General features: G+C 39.4%; 1 protein-coding gene across 1 annotated transcript in view; it reads left to right on the top strand.

Annotated features, from left to right (window-relative positions):
• Nucleotides 1-1,463: 1,463 nt before the first annotated feature.
• The window catches only part of Arfgef1 (ARF guanine nucleotide exchange factor 1), a 97,295-nt gene continuing 76,428 nt past the window's right edge, over nucleotides 1,464-22,330 (top strand). The window contains exons 1-5 of the mRNA XM_075971350.1: nucleotides 1,464-1,875; nucleotides 17,632-17,662; nucleotides 18,260-18,416; nucleotides 19,661-19,807; nucleotides 20,563-20,742. Of these exons, the coding sequence (XP_075827465.1) occupies nucleotides 1,752-1,875; nucleotides 17,632-17,662; nucleotides 18,260-18,416; nucleotides 19,661-19,807; nucleotides 20,563-20,742 (639 nt within the window). The 5' untranslated portion in view covers nucleotides 1,464-1,751. The remainder of the gene's footprint in view (nucleotides 1,876-17,631; nucleotides 17,663-18,259; nucleotides 18,417-19,660; nucleotides 19,808-20,562; nucleotides 20,743-22,330) is intronic.

Raw genomic sequence — 22,330 nt, 5'->3', positions numbered from 1 at the left:
GACGATTCAGAAAAGGAGTATGCTCCCCTAATGTATAACAGAGGGGGCGTTATTATTTGGTGTAGGACTATAATGAAGCGCTAATATCCAAGAATCTGGTGTTAAAATGAATGTAATGGATTTATGGATTTCTCAGGACAAACACACTTTAAATCTATTTGCCCATTTTAATTGTCACTTCAGATTTTCCATTGTTGTTTTCTTTGGCTGTTTGTATGTCTCAAGTCGTGTCACTTTGCAGCGTTTACATCTTTCTGCATTAGGATGGCTGCTTTAGGATGAGTTCACAGCTAAAGCATCTATGGAAAAGAACATCCTAACAGGGACCCGTGCTGCTGGAGCCACGCAATAGCTTGGAACTTAAGAGATGCGCCCCAGATCCCCTAGTAAACTGTCTCCATTTATTTCATGGGATTCTTAACGTTTTCGCTCAGAAGAAAGCACTGCAGAGCTGTGAATTCTTTGGCTTTAAAACAGGCACAGCACGGTCACGAGTATCAGTTCGTTCTTAGAGCTTTTCCATTCTGAAACTGGTTTTCAAATCCTGAGCGGAATCTCAGGATTAAAGGTACAGAACCCTACAGGGCCTCTGGGATACCTTCGGCGCTCACCGTAACTTCAAACAGGAAGGACGTGAAACCTAAGGCTTACTTTCTTATCTTATAGAGAGATAAGAAAGTGACCACATTCCTGAATCCTCATCCATTGGTTTTTAGCTTACGTTTTGCAAAAGAGATCGTCCCTGAAGTAATCGGAGAGGTCAGTCAAGGATAGCAATTTCCGAGACCTGGGAAGGAAATTTAGACCCCGTGCAGCAGGCGGAAATCAGCTGCGTCTGAGGGAGCGACGCGGGTGTTTCTGTGGCCCCAGGACAGCGAGGGACTTTGCTCCCAGCGACCGACTATCCAGGAAGTTGGAGAAGCCATTGTCCGGTAGCCAGGGGTCCTCTCTGCCCGGTCTCGGGGGGCTCCCGGTGTGCTGCTGCCCCGCAAACCCAAAGCCCCACGGGAGCCCAAACCCCCGCTCCACGCCGCAGGACGCCCGCCACGCCCCACACTGTCCTGCAGGAGAACGCGGGAGGCTGCGAGTCCCCGCCGGGCCGCCGTAGAGTCGCGGCTCCGGCCGCTCCTCCCGCGCCGCCCTCCGCCCCTTGCCTCCCGGCGCCGCGGCAGCTCTGGGCTGGCACGGCCGCCGCCGCCGCCGCCGCCGCTTCCTCTCTGCAGCCGTTCGGCCGCTGCGTGACGCGTCGTTTCCTCTCAACATGGCGTCCGGGGCAGGTCGGCGGTGATGGAAGCCGGTCCGCGGCTGCGGCGGGTGCTCGTCCCCACGGTAGCTAGGGCAGCCTCGCGCTCGCCAGGTGTGTGAGGCGCTGCCGCCTAGGCCCTCGGCCCCGGGAAGACGGCCGCCCGGGCCGGGTTCCGCCGCCGCCGCCGCCGCCGGGCCGGAGGGACGAGTGAGGCGGGCGGCCGGGAAGAGACCCCCGGGCCGACGGGTGCCGAGGCCCGACGGGCGCGGCCCCCGAACGGCGGCCCCTCGAGCGTGGCCAGGCTCTCGACGCCCTTGCCATCCCCGAAGCCGCTCCGTGTCGCCTGCCGCTTCCTGGTGGCGCCGCTGCCCTCCACGCCTCCTCGCCCCCACCGCCACCTCCTCGCCTTTCTCTCTCCCCGTCCCCCTCCGCCGCCTCCCCTCCAGCCGCCCGGACCGCCGCCGCCGCCACCACCACCTCCTCCTCCTTCTCCTCCTCCGCGTCCATGTATGAGGGCAAGAAGACGAAGAACATGTTCCTGACTCGGGCCCTGGAGAAGATTTTGGCCGACAAGGAAGTGAAGAAGGCGCATCACTCCCAGCTGCGCAAAGCCTGCGAGGTGGCCCTAGGTGAGCGGGGAGGAGGCCGCGGGAGGGGAGCTGGCGGACGGACGGACGGGCGGGCGGGTCGTCCTGGGAGCCCTGGCCCCGTCGCCCGGCTGGAGTTGACAGCAACTCGGCTGGACAGCGGGGCCCCGGCAGGGTGGAGGAGGAAGGGCGGCCAGGCGGGGCCCGGGGAACTCGAGATGGTTCAGAATCGCGGGGCACCTGTGTTCGAGCGTTCCACCGGAGGGAGTTGGGGGAATTTTTTTCTTTTTTTTTTTTTTTTGTCGGTGGTCCTGGCGGGGCGGACCGAGTGTCATCCTTTGTGGTGGAGCAGAAGATGAGCTGTTGTTTATTAGCTTAGAAATTGAGGTGGGGCCGATATGACAAGCTCGGGCGTGGGGGAGGGTTCCGTCTCGTAATTACAATAACTTTATCGTTTGGTGTGGTACTTTGAGAAAGCTAGGCTGAAGTTGTTCCCTTGTTGGCAGTCTCGAGAAAAGGGGTTGCAAGAGGTGCCCGAGTTCTGTCTTCTCTCTGCCACAGGAAAAGGAGTAGTAATGTAGCCTACTGGGCTGACCTGGAAGAACAAGATCGGGGATTCAGGGGTGGTGGTGGAGGTATGAAAATGGGGAAGGAAAGAACCTTTAGATAAACTGGCTTTAGGTAACGCAGAAAGGGGTGTGTGTGGAATGAGAGAAATGAAAAAGACAATGACACCCACCAGCCACACGTCTGGACAGTGGCAGCTGCTCTCAAGCTTCAATTGTGATTTATAGTTCAGACAGCAGAGACCCAGGGTAATGAAGCCGCAGCAGGGAAAAACCCAAACAATACCTAGAACCACAGTAGGCAGATAACGATTTGTTTGAGGGGGCCCTTGGTAGGTCTGGTACATCCAGCAATGAGGAAATTGTTAAGGGAGAAACCAGGACATTTAAAATACAGATAAATTCCTAATGCTTACGCTTTTGTTTTATAGCCCTGAGTGAGAGCATTTTAGGTTTGCAAGAAATTAAGCTGGTTATAAGTGGGTTTTGAAAAAATATTTTGAAGGGTTTTGAAAAATATTTTGAATAACTTTATGCTAAAGTAAGGGGTCAAGGCAGCTTAAAAACAACTTTGCATCCAAGTCTTGAAATCTGTGGGAGACTATCATTTAACTTGTAAATGTTGTAGTTTCCTCCGTTTCTTCCTGAATTCTTAAAATTGGTAATATGAAAAACATCAAGTGGATTTCAGTTTAAATGGCATTTTGTTATTGTTTTATTTCTAATTTTAATGTAGTAGTATAGTGGACTTAAATAGCTTTTTCTTTTGCCCCTTCCTTGGTCATAAGTTCCCATTTTGTTCTTGTAATGATACATCTCACTCAGATGAGTGAGAATGCTGTTGTATAGTTGCAAAAACTGAATTTATATTTGGTATTGGAAAGGAGTCATTATTAATTGGGGTGATATGAGTGGTTTTAAAATTTTTAAAAGAATTGTCCTCTGTAGGGTTATCAATAATGTTGTAGAGCAAAAAACATAAATTCAAATTAAAAGCCTTAGTATTTAAGAACTAAGATTTGTCGTGTTAGACTGTGTATGAGCAATTTTTTCCTTTTTTTTTTTTTTGTGAGGTGGTAGAAGCATGAAGACAGGCTTTAAGTAGCCCAGGCTGGCCTAACATCCCTTTGTAGCTGAGGACAACTTGAATTTTCCTGAACCACCTGTCTCTTCCTCTTGAAATCTGGGATTAAGATAAGCACAGTGCAGTGTTTTAGAGGTGCAGTACAGGGGTTGGAACTCAGGGTTTCATACTTGATAGGTAAGCATGCTACCACTGGAACTATAGCCACAGCCCAGAATATATTTTCACTATGTTAAAGCTTAAACATTTACAGGTTTTAAGTAAAGTAGTTCCCCTTTCTGAATATTAATAGAAATAAACATGTTAATTAAAGGTTCATTGGAATGAAAGTCATGATCCTTGGTTTAAATCCTAGTTTTAGTACCTTGCAGTATTACTATGCATGGAATTTCTCTGTAAAATGGAGTATTGGACTTAACGAATGTGCCATGAATGTGAATGCACTCTTCTGTTAATGTGTGCATCTAGTGTCCTTGCCACTTGATTGCCATGGCACTTCTAGGCATAGGAGTTCCTGAAGATCTGTGCACCAGCTGCCATGGTTCTTTAAGTCAGATTTTGCCAGTTAACCAGCACCAGAGTACTTTCTTTATAAGAGGCATTTTCTGTGTTTCATAAAAGTTACATTTAGCCCTCTATAAGGTATAAGGTACATTTTCAGTATGCAATCTCATGGTAAATAACCCTAATGACTTTTTTTTCTTTCTTGTCATCCATTAATGTTAAGTTTGGGATAACTCCTATATATCCCTGACTGACTCATTATGTAGACCAAGCTATCCTTGAACTGTGGACTTGTGGATATCTCTCTGTCTCTGCCTCCCAGATTCTGGGATTACTGATGTGTGCTATCATTGCAGGTGTGTGTGACTATTGTTAAAATCATTGCTTTATGGTGGTGGCACACACCTTCAATCCCAGCACTTGGGAAGCAGAGGCAGGTAGATCTCTCTGTGAGTTCTAGGCGAGCATGGTCTACAGAGCTAGTTCCAGGACAGTTAGGACCATACAGAGAAGTCCTGTCTTTAAAAACAAAAAGACCAAAAAGAAAAAAAAAACAACACTTGAGCAGATTCCTGTTTATATTCATTCCACCTTCAGATATTATTGAGCACTTAACATAGAGCTAAAAGGAGATGGACAGTAAGCAAAGAAATAGGCTATACTAAACTTTGATCCTTTCTTTTTTTTCATTTGAAAATAATTGTATTGGCTTTTAAGTAGAATTTAGATCATTGGTATTTGCAATAAGTTTATCCTTTTATTATAATGACCAATTAAAAATAAGTTTTTTGTAAATAACATTCAGAATTATAGCTTATCATGAATTCTTAAATTGTGTTTTGACTTAAAAGTAACCTTTTGTAACTGTGTAAGCCAGGCTCAGGGGCTGATGCACAGAGTTCCAGCAGATGGATTGCCAGGAGTGAGCTGTAGGCCCACTTGTTTGGGTTTCATAGCAAAATCCTTTTCCACTCTCAGACACTACACAAAGGAACTTTTATTTTTATAAACAGCATAAATTTAAAGGGTATACAATTGTTTAAAACTTATTTCAGTTTTTTTTAACATGCTAGATTTTGTTTTAAGGAATGGTTTTAAAAGAGCCTTTCCCTGTTAAATTGGTAGAAAGCCCACAGGTCCAGGAACAGCTCCAGGTTGCCCTCTCTTGGTCCCTGCCGACTGCAGTTCTGTGCAGTGAACGGTGAGGGGATTCTAGGCTGCTCTAGCTTAGTGTGATCCATGCCTGCTCTTGAGAATCCTGCATTAAAAATAGTCCGGCCATCTGCTGGCAGATGAGACAACAGCTGAGCTATTTTTAGTTTCAAAGAATTTAGGATTGTTTCAGGATTGAGCTTGAAGGTGGCATTGTTTATCTTTAAGGTGCAGTTGGGACCTCCCCCAGTCAGACTTCTAGGTTGAGGAGTTTCTTTGATGTTAGGCTATAACTAAGCTAGTTTAACTTCTGCCTCTAGATAGCTGTGAAAATGGCTACCGATGTCAGCATTGAAGTTGATGGTTGAAAACTGACACTGGTATAAAACAGGAGAGAAGGTTTTGAGTCAGTGATAGGGCAGGTAGATTTAGAGGGATGCCAGAGAACGACAGAAAGAAGAACACTTTAGAGGAGCAAGTTTTGCTCAGAGAGGATATGAGTTTCTGTTGTTCATCATACTGTAAAGTGATCCTATTGACTTAGCTTTCTTATGAGTCTCTTACCCATGATCATAATTTACCCCAAAACATATAATTTATTAATACTTTGTTCGTTTATGTTTTTGACAAGGTCTTTCTAGGTATTTTTGATTGGCCTGGTACTAGTTATGTAGACCAGAGTAACCTAAACTGCAGCGGTCATCCTGCCTTGGCCTCCTAGTGTTGGGATAAGTGTGAGCCACTTTGACCTTGTCTAGTCAGAAAGAGGAATTTAATATCATGATGCAAATCTTACAGAACTTCCTTGTCTCTGCCTCAGGAGCCAGTCTTATTTCAGGTGGTAGTATTAAAAATACGTGTTTTGGGGGAATTACTGTGCACCTTTGGCCCTAGTTTTGTGGTACTTTAACTTATCACCATTTACAAGCATATGACATCTCTGAATAACTTAAATATTTATGTCACTCTGTGTATACATGTTTAGTTATGGGTATATTTGCTCATATGTGCGTGCGTGGATGCTACAAGGCAGTGTTGTCTTCCTCTGTTACTCTCTACCTTATATTTTGAGACAGTCTTCTATTCAACCTGGAAATTACCATCTCTGTAAGTCTGCAGTGAGGACCCTCAATTTCCCTGTCTCCACACCTACCAGCACTGGGATAACAAATACATGCCACCATGCGTACCTGGTTTATGTGGGTTCTGGGGTCCAAATTCAGAGCTTCATGTTTGTGCAGTGAGCACTTTACCCAGGGAGCTGCCCCAAGCCCTCACCCCAACACCTTTAAGTTTAAATCAGTTAGCAAGGCTACCTTGCTATCTAAAGTAAAAGATAGCAGTCAGTACCTGAGCTGCCTGAATTTTTGAGTTGGCTAGGGAAGAAGAGTTTATGTTATGAAAGGGGAGATCAGTTTATATTGGTCTTTCACATTTCTGGTTGTTTTAAGGACCCTTGATTCAAAATTATCTTGAATACAATGACCAGTGACACGAAGGCCAAGCCTTAGAGAAACTCTTACCCATAAATTTGGGTTGCCAAAGTAAGTTCAGGTTGCAGTCTAGTGTAATCTTGCTCCCCTTTTGGAAATTTAAAATGCACATGAAAGATTCTGTAAAAAATCTCCAAAGAAACCTGCTGAATTTTCTTTAGCTTTTTCATAAATTTATTTGACCTTTTTTTCAGCCTCTTAATGTAGTTTATGTCTCAAGGATACATTTTCCTTTGAAACACTACTTAAGAGAAAAGACTAAGTAGATAATACTATGGCCAGAACTACTGCCGAGACAGTTCTGAGCAGTTCTGTGTTTGGGGAAAACAGTAGTCAGAATTAAGAAGCTGGAAGCCAGGCGTGGAAGTGCATGCTTGTTGTAATTCCAGCACTTGGGAGGTGGAGGCAGAATAATCTTAGGAGTTTTAGGCTGGGCTTGGCAGCACAAGATCCTGTCTCAAAGCAAAGGGAAACAAACCAAAACCAGCAAGTTTTGGTTCTTATCTAGTATGCAGGACACCCTGTCTTCATTTTCCACCAATGCATAAACCAGGCCTGATAATTTACACCTGTAATCACAGGACTCAAAAAGTAGAGATAGAAGGAAGGGTCAGGAGTTCAAGGTCAGCCTGCACTACCTGAGACCTTTGTTGGGAAGGTACTTGGTTTGGTCAAGGCTTGCTTTAGTATTAACTTAGTTTTTGTTTCTTTTTTCCTCCCACCTGGTAGCAGATATAAATTGACTCTTCTGATAATCTTTATTTTATAGATAAAATTGTGAATAGAAAATAATTTGAAGAAGTGTTTGTCATGATATTCCTCACATAATTAAGGAAGAATATCTGACAAGGTAAAATACACGAGCAAATTATTGTTATTTTGAACAATTTTAATTTTTATTTTATGTATATGAATGTTTTGCCTGCATGTATGTTTGTGCACCATACAACTGCCTGGCACCCAGTCAGATAAAATCATCATATTGTCTCCAGTTGGAGCTATAGTCAGTTATGAGGGGCCATGTAGGTGATGAGAACCAACCATGCCCAGGTTCTCTTTGAGAGCAGTCAGTGCTCTTAACTGCTGAGCCATCCATCTCTCCAGCCCCACAATGTGTATTCCTTCTGATTATGCTTATAGCTCCACCTCTTAGGAGGCTGAGAGAGTAGGATGAACTAGCTCTTGTAGACCAGGCTGGCCTCAAACTCACAGAGATCTGCCCGCCTCTGCCTCCCAAGTGCTGGGATTAAAGGCGTGCACTACCACTGCCCGGCCCTTTATGGTAATTCTAAGGAAATCCTGGAAACTAGAGAAAGTTTTTCTTAACCTCTCTGACCAAGTTGAGTTTTTAATTTGGATTTTCATTTTTAAAATACAGCAAATATATTAAATTATATGTTGGGCTCTTCCCTGGTTGTCTCAGAATCTAGGAAGCAGTCTAGGGCTTGGTATGTATTAATTATAAAATATGAGACTTTAATGTACATTAATTAAATGGAAAAAGAGTCTTAAGCACAATTACTTACATTTACATTCTCTTGTGTAGCAAGTCTATGTACATAGATAGATGATACTTTTAGTCTATATAGCCTACATTATCTTTTCATTCAAAAAAAGAATAAACATTTTAGAAATACTTTCTATCATGATATTAACTGTAGGAAACTATGAAGTCATAATTCTTTCTTCCAATTCTGAATCCAAATGTCACATAATCAGCTGTTCACAGCCAATGCCTATCCAGAATTGTCTAAGAAATGAGATAATAAAAACATAAGTAGCCAAGATATGAATGCCAAATACTTTTTAATTTTTGATGCATGAGTTAGAAATGAGAATTTATATGGCATTTGCTGAAGTCTGCTTATATTTATATAAATATAATTTGAATAAAATTGTCAATTTAGTTTTCACCTTTTCTAAAAAAGACAACAGACAATTCTTTTGAGGTTTTTTAAAAAGTAAAACTAAAAAAGAAATACCACCAGGTTGTTGTTAATGTGAAATATGCAGTTAGTTCTTTCTTTTTCTTTGCTCTTTTCTCTTCCTTCTCTCCTTTCCTTTCTTTGGTTTTACAGTGCTGAGGATGAAAACCAGGGGCCTCATGCCTGCTAGGCAAGAGACTAAGCTGCTTCAACCATTGTTAATTTAGTAAGTAAAAAAATGAGGCTGGAAAGATGATTTTCTTGGTATTGTGCTTGCTTTGCAAGCATGACAGCCTACTGTAATCCCTACAGCTCATGTAAAAACTTCCACCTGTAGTAGTGCACTCTTGAAATCCCAGCACTGGGGAGCTTAATTTGTGAATCCCAGGTCCTATTGAGAGACCCTGTTGCAAGAAACAAAGTGAATCCCAAGGAACAAGATGTGCGGATAGATTTTGGTCGTCACATACATGCACGCGTACCTGTGCATGCAGACACCAACTTTACTGAAGTATAATTTATATACTGTAAATTCTACCTATCGATGTGTTTGCTGAATTGTGCAGTCACTATCAATTCAGTTTCATAGTGTTTCACCAGCTCAGTAAGACCCTAGTACCCACTGATATCTTTGTTGCTTCTCTTCGTTCCACACATTTCCTAATGTGTCCCTAGAAATGCATTTTCTGAGCATTGTTTACAAATGGTATACATTGAAAAGGTTTTGTGTTGTTGAGTATGCTTTTGAGTTCCCCTTTGTAGTTATGTCTCTGCTGAGTGCAATGGCACACATCTGAAATTTCAGGAAATGGAGGCAGGAGAATTATAATCTTTAGGTAAGCCTGGATATAACCCTCTCTCAAACAACAACAAAATCAACAAACCTCAGTTTTGTTAATGAATAGGAAAATATAGGTCCTTTATTTGAAATACTTGGGATCCAGAGTGCTCTAGACTTCAGAGTTTTTCAGATTTTAGGATATTTGCATAGACTTTACTGGCCAAGGGAACCCAAACCCTGACATTTGACGTGCTCTAAAGCCTGAAATCTTTTGAGCACTGACATAATACCCAAAAAGTTTTCAATTTTGGAGCATTCCAGATTGGCTGTGTTCAACCTGTGCCACATTTTGTTATCTGTTCATCAGTTGGTGCACATTTGGGTTGAATGAAGAATGCTGCTGTGACTGTTTGGGTATAAATCTTTGTGGACATAAGTTCTTATTCCTCTTAAGCAGATAACCTAGGAGTGGAACTGATGGGACGTATAAGATTTTATTTGAAGAGTTATTTCATTGAAGCACTTGACATTTTGAAGTGTTTATTTCCAGACCTCATTCTACACATACGGACACTGTAATATGGGCACGTACACAAGTGTGTTCTTTTTTAGAAAGGATTTTTGTGTGTGTGTGAGTTCCTGTGTGTATCTGTGCACCATTTTGTACTATGCCTTCAGAGACTAGAAGAGGAGGGTATCAAATCTTCCTGGAACTGCCGGGATGGATAAGGTTGTTAGCCACAGTATAGAAGCCGGGAACTGAACCAGGTCCTCCACAAGAGCAGCAAATGTTCTTAAACATCGACACATCTCTCCAGCACTCAGAAATACATGCTTAAAAAAAAAAATTCACTGATTTCCAAGGCAGTCATAGAAAAAAAAAACCGTTAATTTTGTTTAGTGTATTCTGGGTTCTATTCCAGTTAAATACGTATTGACTTTATTTTCCTTGATCTTCAAAACTCTCCTGAATGCTTAAGAAATTGAACTATTTTCATTTTGTAGACAAGAAACCAAGTTTGGAGTTGGAATGTGGGCCTGCACTATTTAGGTAGTCCTTGTTTTCTGACCTAAAGTCAGAAAGTCCTGACCTGTAGTGTTAACAACTGCAATGAATGTTGGTAAAGACAAGTTGCAACTGAGAAAAGGAAATTGAGAAAGAAAGGAATTATCAGGAAAAGAAAAAGGTTGGGCATTTTGCGTGGCTATAAAGATTGCACAATCCCTGCAGCCTCAGCATTTGACGGGTGTAGGCAGGAGGGTCAGGTATTCAAAGTCATCCTTAACTGCAAAACGAATTTGAGGCCAGCTTGGGCTACTTAAGAACCTGCCTCTACAAACAAAACTTTACCAACCAATGAGTAAAAAAACCTTGGGGCTTGCTTTATTTCAGAGGGAGAGCACTTGTCTGGCATGTGTTAAACCCTGGGTTCAATCTGTGGTACTAGGAAAGGAAAAGGGAAAAGGATGAAACAGAACTGATAGGCAGAGAAGCAAATGACATCAATAGTTCTATGCATTTCTATATAACATCAGTACTGCTCTATAGAATTTCAGCGACTCTCCCGGGTATTTATGTTCTCTGGGTTTGTGGTAGTGTTGTAAATTCATCATAAAAATGGAATTTTAATTCTGTGTTCCACTTAAGAAAGCAGGCGGATTCTTCTGTGTTCACAAAAAGTTTTGATAATGCATTTTAAAATTTGCAGAGTTGTGTAAGTTCTCAACGATTCTGCATAGACCGACTTTTATTATACCGTAGTTCTACCCCCAGCGTTTATATTTGTGTGTGTGTGTGTGTGTGTGTGTGAGAGAGAGAGAGACAGAGAGAGAGAGACTCTCAGTGATCTTAGTTGTTTACATGTGCATAGGTGACGGATTATTTAAGGTACGTGGCCAACTTTACCAATAGCAACACCACAAAAAGAACCTGCCCACCACTGTCCCTAGCAGCCATTAACTTCTAGTGGTTCCTCAGGAGGGTTGAAGCCAGGTGAGTTTTCCCCTCATTCATGATGGAATGCTGGTAGACCTAGGCTTGTTTTTGGGTCATGTTCAAGAAGTCACAGTTGTGAGGTCATGAGACAACAGCCATATCATAGCTGGAAGACAGTGTTTCACAACACTCTTCCTCCTGCATTCTTTGCACGCTCTATTGCCCTATTCTCTGAACTCTGTCTTATTTAGGGCCTATGTTCAGCACATTGATCAATTAGGAGTCTGAGTCTACAGTAAAACTTCGGTCCACTGCAAAAAGAAGTTTTTCTCACCAAAACAGAGAGCAGCACTAATCTATAAGATAAAAATAAAATATTAGGCCTGGTGGTGGTGGCGCACACCTTTAATCCCAGCACTCGGGAGGCAGAGGCAGGCGGATCTCTGTGAGTTCGAGGACAGCCTGGTCTACAAGAGCTAGTTCCAGGACAGGCTCCAAAGCTACAGAGAAACCTTGTCTCGAAAAACAAACAAAACAAAACAAAAATTTAGAAAACAGTTTTATGAGTACAACATGTTCTCTTAGCAAAACAATAATAGCAGCTTCTCTACCAGAGGTTGACCTAGTAGAGAATTTAGCCATAAATTTTTGATCAGGTTTATGATACACAGGCATGAATTCAGCCTGTGCAGCAGGCTTCAAATCCAGTCAGAGAGCATTTGGTTACCCCCATAACAGTCATGCCACAATATTCATAAGGCTGCATCTGTGTTTGTTTGCTGCTTTTTGTTGTATTGTAATTGTGTGCTTTTTGTTGTATTGTAATTGTGTTTCTTCTGAATTTCATCTTGCTTGTTACCCCTTTTGTGAATTTATAAAGCCCTTCCTCTCTGTCTTTGCAATGGGGTCTTATTTTTTTTCTTATTTTGCTTCTACTTTGTCACATAAAGGCACTGTCTAATCTGTCTTATTTGGAAAACTGGACAGCTAGGGTTTTTTTTAATATTTATTTATTTATTATGTATACAATATGCCTGCAGGCCAGAAGAGGGCACCAGACCCCATTACAGATGGTTGTGAGCCACCATGTGGTTGCTGGGAATTGAACTCATGACCTTTGGAAGAGCAGGCAATGCTCTTAACCACTGAGCCATCTCTCCAGCCCCGACAGCTAGGTATTTTTAAGCAATATAAAAGACCCCACTTTTCCTTATTTGATGTTACTATGACCATCCTTTTGATATCTTTTTCCATCTTTTAACCTACCCTTATCGATATACTGTGTTTGAGGTTAGTATTAAGTAGTAGTGCTAAGTACAGTGGTCCGGCCTTACCTGTGGTTTTACTTTGTTCAGTTATCAGCCATTGACTGCCGTGTAAAAATATTAAACTTGAGTTTGCAGAAATAATTACTAATTTTTGAATCTTGTAGTAGTTCTTCATCCAGACTGTCCTTTCCTTATATGCTACCCATCCACTAGTCCAGTGGTTCTCAATTTTCCTAACGCTGTAACCCTTTAATACAGTTCCTCGTGTTGTGGTGACCCCCGAACCATAATATTATTCCACTGCTACTTTATAACTAATTTTGCTACTATTATGAATCGTATGTAAATATTTTTGGAGAAAGAGGTTTGTCAAGGGGTGGAGACCATGGGTTGAGAACCGCTGGACTTGTCACTACTATCTCAGTTATCAGATCCTCTGTCACGGTGGTGCAGTGCTTTGTGTTGTTTTTACTTAGGAATGGATTGAGAGTGGTGATGTTTGGATATGCTGAAAGTGAAGCTACAAATTTTTCCTTTAAGTGAAAAATGCAAGTTCTTTTTTAATGAAGAGTGCAAAAAATAATTTTAAGGATGGTGTGATCACTAATAATAAATCAGTACTCATAAGTTTGTGAATAAGGTAAAGAAATTTGAACTGGTTTTTCTGTAACTCTTCAGATTGTAAAAGTCACAGTCCTAGTTGCATAAGTACCTAGTTAAGGTGGAAAGGACATTAAGCTTGTATATTGATATATATCAGAAGAAAACATGGAGGACTTGGTACTGTCTATCATTTAGGCACCTACTGATTGTGTTGGAATTTGTCTCCTGTTGGTGTTAGGGGAGACACTATAGTGTCTTGTGGTTTTAAAATTCAATTTGCCATTTTTTAAGAGAGAATAATTTATGAAATATACTGCAAAAGGGTAAGAGGGCAAGCAGGTGTCAACAATAACTGGAGTACCACCTGCCTGCCAAACTATCTTAGTTGTACCTTTGTTTTTAATGTAATATTGGTAATGTTATGGTTTAGATCTGTCATTTTACATTTGGTTTTCATTGCTTCCTTTTCCTCTTTTTTCTCTGATTCTTTTCTTGCTGTTAGGTAAGTCTTAAATGTTTTTTTACACACAGCAAAGAACATGTGACAGAATGACAAATTTTTCATTTATCGCTTCAGTTGTATTTCTAAATCTGAAGAGATAAAGATAGTGTTATAGTTTCTCTTTTTTATAATATACTTTCTCTTATTTCCATTAATTTATTTTTCTAATTTATAAAAATTTAAACTGTTACTTGTATGTGTGTGTTTTCAGAGCTGGCTGGCCATTTGGTAAGGGATAATTGATTAGTGTGCTCCTGCGAAGTCTATTTCTTCTGTTGTTAAGTATTTCTCAGTTGTCTGTAGACCTTTGTGTAGGGCTGAGGCCTCTTCAGTAAATAGACATATTAGTGTGTCTATTGATATCTTTCTTGTTCAGGTCATGTTTCGGCAGCCATGTTGGTGAGATTTCATAGATTCGGTTTCTCTGACATTTGTAGGAGTCACAGTCTCACAACAAACTTCCTGTTCCTCTGGCTCTTCCAATCTTTCATCTCCTCTTCCACAGTGACCCTGATCTGTAGGTGTAGTTGTGTTGTAGATGTAGCCACTGGGACTGTGCTCCATAATTCTGCATTTACAGTTGGGGTTTTCTGTAATGGTCTACGTGTGCTGCAAAGTGAAGTTTTCTTTGATGAGACGTGAGGACTACACTTACCTGTAGGCATAAGGACAAATATTTAGGATGTAGTTAGGGAATATGCTGATTTAGTAAAATGGTTGTTTCCAAGTTCTGCAAGATCCATGACTTCCTTGGCCCTGGGTAGTTGGTTTTGTTTCCAGTACCACAAAAACGATTTTCCTCTTGTCTAGTAGGTTTTAAGTCCAATTGGAGAGCTGTTGGTTGCTGCCAAGATATGTGAGACACTACTGCACCCTAGAGTTAATCATGCTATGGTGACCATTGTTGGGGTTTGTTTGTGGACATCATAGCTGGGGAGGACTATTGGTTGTTTCCCTTTGGAAGCTTTTGTGCTTCTCAGGAAGGAGACTTTCAGGTCAGATCCAACTCAGGTCCTCTGGGTCCTGTGTCCAAAGTATAAGGTGTCTTCAAGATTGCAGCTTAAATCTTCCACCCCTGGAGGAGAATGGCAACAGCAATTAGCCTGTAATAGTTTAGGATCCTTTGGTCATCCCTAACAACTCAAAAAAGGATTTCTCATGCCTAATGTTGGGATTTTTGTTAGTCTTTGCCTCTTGAGGGGGGCATTGACAGCCCATATGGGAAAATTTTATTTTATGTATGTATATACACCATACATATATACACATATTTATAGACTTACATATGGTATAGGCATATTCTTCTGACTTTTTCAGACATCATTATTGTTATTTTATCTTTCTATCTTTTGTATTTATATCTTAAATTTTTTTATGTTTCAAAAATTTTTTTACCATGTCTATTGTTTGAAGAACATTTAAATTCCTTTTAAGGTAACCCTAGGGGTGATTTTTCTTCAGTCACCCTTAATTTTACAAGGTCTTTTAAAAATGAACTTTTTAAAAATGATTAACTTATTTTTACTTTCTTATGTGCATTGGTGTTTTGCCTCCATGTATGTATGTCTGTGGGAGGATATTGGATCCCCTGGAGCTGGAGTTACAGACATTGTAGGGTGTCATATGGGTGCTGGGAATTAAACGGGGTCCTCTGGAAGAGCAGTCAGTGCTCTTAATCACTAAGCCATTTTTTTTTTCCAGCATAGAAGGTCTTAATTTTAGAATTTCTTTTTCCACTGAAAACAATGTATAAATCTGAAAATGTGACCAAATGTTAGCCTTTATGGTGTGAATTTTGCTACCATTCAAATCTTCGCTTGCACACAGTGTGTCATTTCTTTGTGCCTGCTTTCACTGGTTTTCCCTCTCTTTGCTTCTCTGAAATTTAATTATAATGTATTTTGGCATGTATTTCCTTGGATATCTTATTCTTATTTTCTTAGCTTTAAAACACATGGTTTTGTATACAGCACTACATTTTGTGTTTGTACTTACAAAGCTTTATTAGTTATGAAGTCAGTTTTGTAGTTAATAGCTAGTATTATAGCTTAAAAGAATACAACTTGAGAATATATTCCCTTTAATAAAAGGAAAAATTAATTTTTTATATGAGGTATGTTCTGAGATCCAAAGTGAAACATTTCTTCCTGTGGTTTTTTTCAAAATAATTTTGAGAACTGTTGATTAAAATCATTCACGTTTTATATTGTTTGAAGAGGGCTAATTAGCAGCAACCCTGGATTTGAGACTGATGCTGATACGCGAAAAGATGGGATTTTTTTTCTACCTCCAAATTACGTAGTTTTTATAGCTTGTTTTTCTAACCAATTAAATTGATCAAAGACTGATGTTTTTATACAGTTAAGATCTTAATAAATTAAAAACAGCCTTCAAAGCATCAGTCTGTGTCCTGATGTTAGATGGAAGAACTGAAATAGAAAGGGGTGAGAAAAGGAAAGAAGGAAGCACAAAGTGTATCCTATTTAACTGAAAAATTTAACTCCCCTCCCCCCCTTATCAAGGCCTGCCTCCTCTACACTCTGATGCCACTGTTCATTGCTGTGCATTTGCCTTTTTTGGGTTCCATGTGCAAATGATTGCTTGGTATTTGTCTTCCTATGCCTGTCTTATTTTTCCTAAGCATTGTAAACCTTTATTAACTTGTGTCTTTAAATAGTTCAAGTAATATTTTTTGCACCATCCCTCCTTTACTCCCACCTCTGGTAAAATGGAAAGACTTTGGTCCTGAGAGAACTAGACTGAAATCCTGAATGTCTGGCACATAGTAGCCAGTGAGTAAATTGTATATATTTTATGAATCAATGCTATAGTAAAGTAATTTAAGGAGGTTACTTTATACTTACTATAGTGCTTGGAAATAGAAGGTATTAAGTAATTCATTAAATTTAAAAGTATTGCATTACTCTTCCTGAAAAGAGACTTAAATATCTATTTATCCCCATGATGGACCAAAGAAATGATTCCACCAAACTCTTGCTGAAGCAATTAGTTTAATTGCTTAATTTAGAGTTTTAGAAGTATGGATGAGGAGTTACCTTCAGGCATGTGTAGGAGTGCGTGTGTGTGGGTCATGAAACTAGAAGGAGGTGTGTGTGTGTGTGTGTGTGTGTGTGTGTGTGTGTGTGTGTGTGTTGAAACTAGAAGGATCACTGTAGCAGTGAAGGAAAGGATCTTAAAGTAGAGGGTAGAAATAATGGAATACATGTAGCATGAAAATAGAAGGGAAGCTTTTCTGTGGGAGAGAAAGAACCAGCAGGGGTGGGGTGTGGCAGGGGAAGGAAGGGTAATGAGGGAGGAAGAAAAGAAAGTAGTATGAAAATAACTTTACATTACTTTGCAGGCTAAGTTAAAATATTAATTTAAAAAATTGGGCATGCATGTTTTATAGGGTTTTTAAAAATAGTAATCCTAACTAGAAAAATTAGTTACTTTCAACACATATAAGCATTTTCAAGAAGTTATAATTCTGTTCATAATTTCCTTGAGGGGCGCACGCGTGCACTCTCTCTCTCTCTCTCTGTCTCTCTCTGTCTCTCTCTCTCTCTCTCTCTCTCTCTCTCTCTCTCTCTCTCTCTCACACACACACACACACACACACACAAATACACACGCACGCATGCACACACACCCAGAGGGAAAGAGAGAGACAGAAAGGTAGAGGGAGGAGTGCACATGTACCTAATACATTGTAGTTACAATATTTTGTTCCTCGTACTTCTGGTTAATGTAGTTGTAATGTAATTGTAATTCAAATTCTGTGGTTGTTGACACATTCTTTGTGGTTTTTTATTTGTACGTTTAAGTGAAACAAAATTTTGGAGCCTGATTTTTTTTTTTAACTTATATTTTTTGCTGTTTTGTTTTTAATGTCCCAAATGAACTTCTGAAGACTAATCAAATTACCTAGTGAACTTTCTGCTGCTTGTGCTAATGTTTGCTTTTCTTTCTTTTTGCCCTCACCAGAGGAAATAAAAGTTGAAACTGAGAAACAAAGGTTCGTATGATTTCTTTTATGAAATTAATTTGTATACTTGTGAGTCTTAGCCAAAATAGTAATATAATCATCTATATTTTTATAATTATAGATCTTCTTTATGTAATATTTGTAATAAAATCGAAGTAGTTCTTAAGAAACAACTTCATATAAATTAAACATTTCTGAAATATCATGAGCTAACTTCTTTTCTTGAAGAATTTAATGTATATTTAGAAAAATTACTAGGTTTCTTTGACCATGTTAGCTTCCTTAGAACAGAGTGGAAGTTATTCAGAAGTGTACTTCAGTATGAAAGCATGAGGAAAGTCTTAAAGCTGCTTAAAATTCCATGGTATTGTGTTAGGTTCTTTGAAATGATTATTTAGTGGACTGTGGGCTCTTTGGAAATAAAAATTTCATGTTGTGTTTGGCAGCTGTGGTGGATGCCCTTCTTTCTGTGGCAGGCTGCTGACCTCTAGGCTTTGCTGTCCTTGTGTACTTCACAAGGACACAGAGTGGTTCCTATGGTTCCTTTTATAACTGATTTTCTTCTTAATGAATTTGTCATCATTAAGTAAATGTGATATTCTAACTAAACTGTCCTTTTTTATTTAGTCCTCCTCATGGAGAAGCAAAAGCCGGATCAAGTACCCTTCCACCAGTGAAATCAAAAACAAATTTTATTGAAGCAGACAAGTACTTCTTACCTTTTGAATTGGCGTGCCAGTCCAAGTGTCCCCGCATTGTTAGTACATCTCTAGACTGTTTGCAGGTCTGTATAAAATGATACCTAAAACTGTCTATTTTCAATGTATTTCTAATACTACTCATAGTTGGCTATTTAAGTATGTCTGTAAAAGCCTCGAATACTCTTTTTGAGGTAAGAAACAAAATGTCATTTATATTCCAGATAGACAGTGGTTTCTTCCTTTTTTCTTTTTAATTTATTTTGATAGTAGTTTCAAAAAGATGTTTCTGGTTAGCATCAACAAGAAACCCTTAGCAAACAAAATCTAAGGTTGTTAATAAAAGTGTTGATTTGCTCTCTTTCCATCAGGGATATACTGCTGTTGCTTGTATAGTTCTTGAGATGGGCACTTGTATGTTCCTGTGTGATCTTGAACTCCTAGTTTCAAGAAGTCATCTGTCTCTGCCTCCTAAAGTAGTCAGGCCCACAGGCGTGCACCACTGTACTTGAGTCTTCACTAAAGCCCTGTTATTTTATAGAATGCACCATTTTTGTGTTGACACTGTTTGCCTTCTTACTATTTTCCCCACCTGTGGCATTCATTAATATCAGAAATATTTATGAGTTTTTCCCCTTTTTATTCTCACATACAAACTCACAGTATCTTAGATATTCTGTGAGACAGACTTCTAGATGTTAAGTGTTTGTATTTGTTTTCAGGGATTGTCATTGTTTGAAGGTTGTACATTCTGCTAACAACTTAGTAGCTAAGAAAAAATGATTTGTTCTTAAGGTAGTTTAAAGATAAATTCATCTTATTTCTGACCTTGCTTTCACTTATTAATAGCATTATTAATGCCCACTGCCTTCCTTCTCAGCTAAAATGTTAATAGTAAGTGGATAATTCTGAGATTTTTGTAGCCAGTATTTGGAAACTAGATTTCATGAAGATTGATGATATAAGTTAGAAAGAGATTTGATGTCATTTGAAAAAAAACTATCAGTAAAACTTTGTTTACATAGAAAGTAGCAAGCAGTTCTAGCATATCACAGGCATGTTCTTAAGGCTTGGCTTTAAAAAAAAAAGTATTGCCTAATAGTTTTGTTATTATCAGACTGTGTTTGTGATTATTCCAGCTACAAATAGTTATCCAATTTTAGATAGTAGACTATAAAGGAAAAAAAAAAGGCATAGTCTTTGGCTTTGATTATACCTTGATGTTTTTGTTTAAAAATTAATATATATTCATTCAAATGTATTTTAATTCATAGTCAATTAACGTGTTTATTAGTTAGCTTGACAAGCTATTTTGTTATGACTGTTTCAGAAACTTATTGCTTATGGGCACCTGACTGGCAATGCTCCAGATAGTACGACACCAGGCAAAAAATTAATTGATAGAATTATTGAAACAATATGTGGCTGCTTCCAGGGTCCTCAAACAGATGAAGGAGTTCAGTTGCAGATAATAAAGGTAATTAATGACATAAAATGGGTATGTTATTTATTATGTATACTTTTTAAACCAGAAGCTTTTTGCTTTGGAAATATTAGGAAAGGTTATTTTCTTTGCATTCTGGCTATGATAGAGACCGTTGGGATAATATTTAGAACTGTCATGAGATTTGCTGTTTTATGTTAAGAGTTTATTAGAGGAAAACTACATTCCATATCTCTTCTTTTGCCACCCTTGTCAGGATGATCCCTGGGGTCTTCACGATTTTTTCTGTGCCTATTCTGCTTTTTATACATGTTCCATCTTTTAAGTTTTAAGATGATTCATAAAACTGTGACCGTATTCATTTTTTTTCTGTATTGTTAGATCCCACATTGTCTTCTTTCTCAGCCCATGTATCACTAAGTATACTGGTTTTCTTTTGGCTTTCAGTATCCTCTTGTGCTTATCCACCTATTGAAAAAAATCCAAGTTTGTGCTATAATGAACCTGGATGGTTGAAGTTGAGAAAAACTAGTCATGTTCTTGTTAATGTTATAACTATGGTAGTGGTAATATGTTTATATATTGTGTGAAATATATCTATGCTCAGTTGTGATGAAATGAAATATTCTGCATTTTAGTAAACAAAGAATACTATTTCTAATAAAATTTAGCTAAAGAATGTTTTGAAGTTTATAGGCCGATAGGGAAGCTACTTTCTGAAATGAAAATTCATATATTTGTGCATAAACTCTGGATTCAGTATTGCTTGTGTTTCTTTCCTCTCAAAGGCTTTACTTACTGCAGTAACATCACAACACATAGAAATTCACGAAGGAACTGTCTTGCAAGCTGTGAGAACATGCTACAATATCTATCTAGCCAGCAAAAATCTCATCAATCAGACAACAGCCAAAGCCACTCTTACTCAGATGCTAAATGTTATCTTTGCACGCATGGAAAACCAAGCGGTGAGTATTGGGGAGCGAGGACACCACAGGTGTTTGGAGTAGTTGCAGTGAAACGAGGTTTCTCCATGTCTTGTCTTTTGTGGACAGTAAGGCCTCCCAGTTCCTTGTATGTTTTAGTCTTCGCTTTACCAATATACTGTACTGATTTTAGACAAGATGTACTTTTAATTTACAGATAGGATGTATAAGATTGAGTATCACATGCAAGTGTTTGTATATTGATATTTTTACCAAACTTAAGCTTAATAAAGTATAAAGTATATATAAAACTACCTCATTTGATATGTTCAAGTATACAATGATTCATTAAGCCCAAAAAAAATAGTGCATTTTTATATTGATAAAGTACATTTTATTTCTTCCATACGTTAAGAGCTATGAATTACTTGTCCTTAAAACTATCTCAGGTTTGTTGAAAAGAGATTAAGAACTAAAGACTTAACTTGGTTTTTTAATGTATTTTGTTCTTCATCTTACTGCATAGGTCTTCATAATTAAAGACTGAAAAAATAATTGAGAGATATTTCTTTTCCACCCTTGACTTTCTGCTTTTTGTTTGGTTTATAAATTTTGTGTATGTATGTGGTATATGCTGGTATGCTCCCCAACATGTGGCATCATGAGTCTTCCTCCATCAATTGCTGCCTTTTTTTTTCTTTTTTTTTGATAGGGTCAGGTTCAGGATTTGTCTTTCCCTCCCAGCACTAGAATTACAGACACATGCCACTGCACCAGGCTTTTAACTTAGTGCTCATGCCTTCATAGCAAGCACTGTGCCCTGTGCCACCTCCCAGTGTGACTCCTGAACACACCCATACCAGGGAGTTAACTCTAGGATAGAGCCTTACTTGGATTTCATTAGTCTCGTTAACAGCATCTGGTTTCTGACCTAGGATTCGCACGTTACATTCAGTTGTTAGGACTTTGTCTTCTGTTGTAATAAGAGCGGCAGGGCTGCGTCCCCGGCACCCGGCCGCCCACCCGGCTAGCTTTACCCAAAATAATTATACAGAAACTGTATTCTTTTAAACACTGCCTGGCCCATTAGTTCCAGCCTCTTATTGGCTAGCTCTTACATATTGATCTAACCCATTTCTAATAATCTGTGTAGCCCACGAGGTGGCTTACCACGAAAGATCTTAACCTGCATCTGTCTGGAGTGGGAGAATCATGGCTACTGCCTGACTCAGCTTCTTTCTCCCAGCATTCTGTTCTGTCTACTTTGCCTACCTAATTTTCTGTCCTATCAAATGGGCCAAGGCAGTTTCTTTATTAATTAACCAATAAAAACAACAGATTAGAAAGAAATCACTCCCACATCAGTCTTCTCCATTCTGTTAAAACGCCTCAGTGCTTCTTTCCTTATTTAGAATAAGGCTGTACTTTTTTTTTTTTGGCTAGAAATGTTTCATTTTACATACATCATGCCAAGACGCTAATGCCAATTCCTTTTTTGGCTCATTATATTAACCTTGACCACTTGGTTAAGAATGTTTCTGCCAGGAGCTAGAGAGATGATGGTTTATCTGTTGAGAGCACTGGCTGCTTTTGCAAAGGACAGGATTTGACTCCCAGCACCCACATGTGT

The sequence above is a fragment of the Microtus pennsylvanicus genome, chromosome 5 (assembly GCF_037038515.1).
Source record: "Microtus pennsylvanicus isolate mMicPen1 chromosome 5, mMicPen1.hap1, whole genome shotgun sequence".
Classification (NCBI taxonomy): Eukaryota; Metazoa; Chordata; class Mammalia; order Rodentia; family Cricetidae; genus Microtus; species Microtus pennsylvanicus.
Note: the sequence above shows the minus strand (reverse complement) of the source record. Positions and strands in the feature narration are given on the sequence as shown.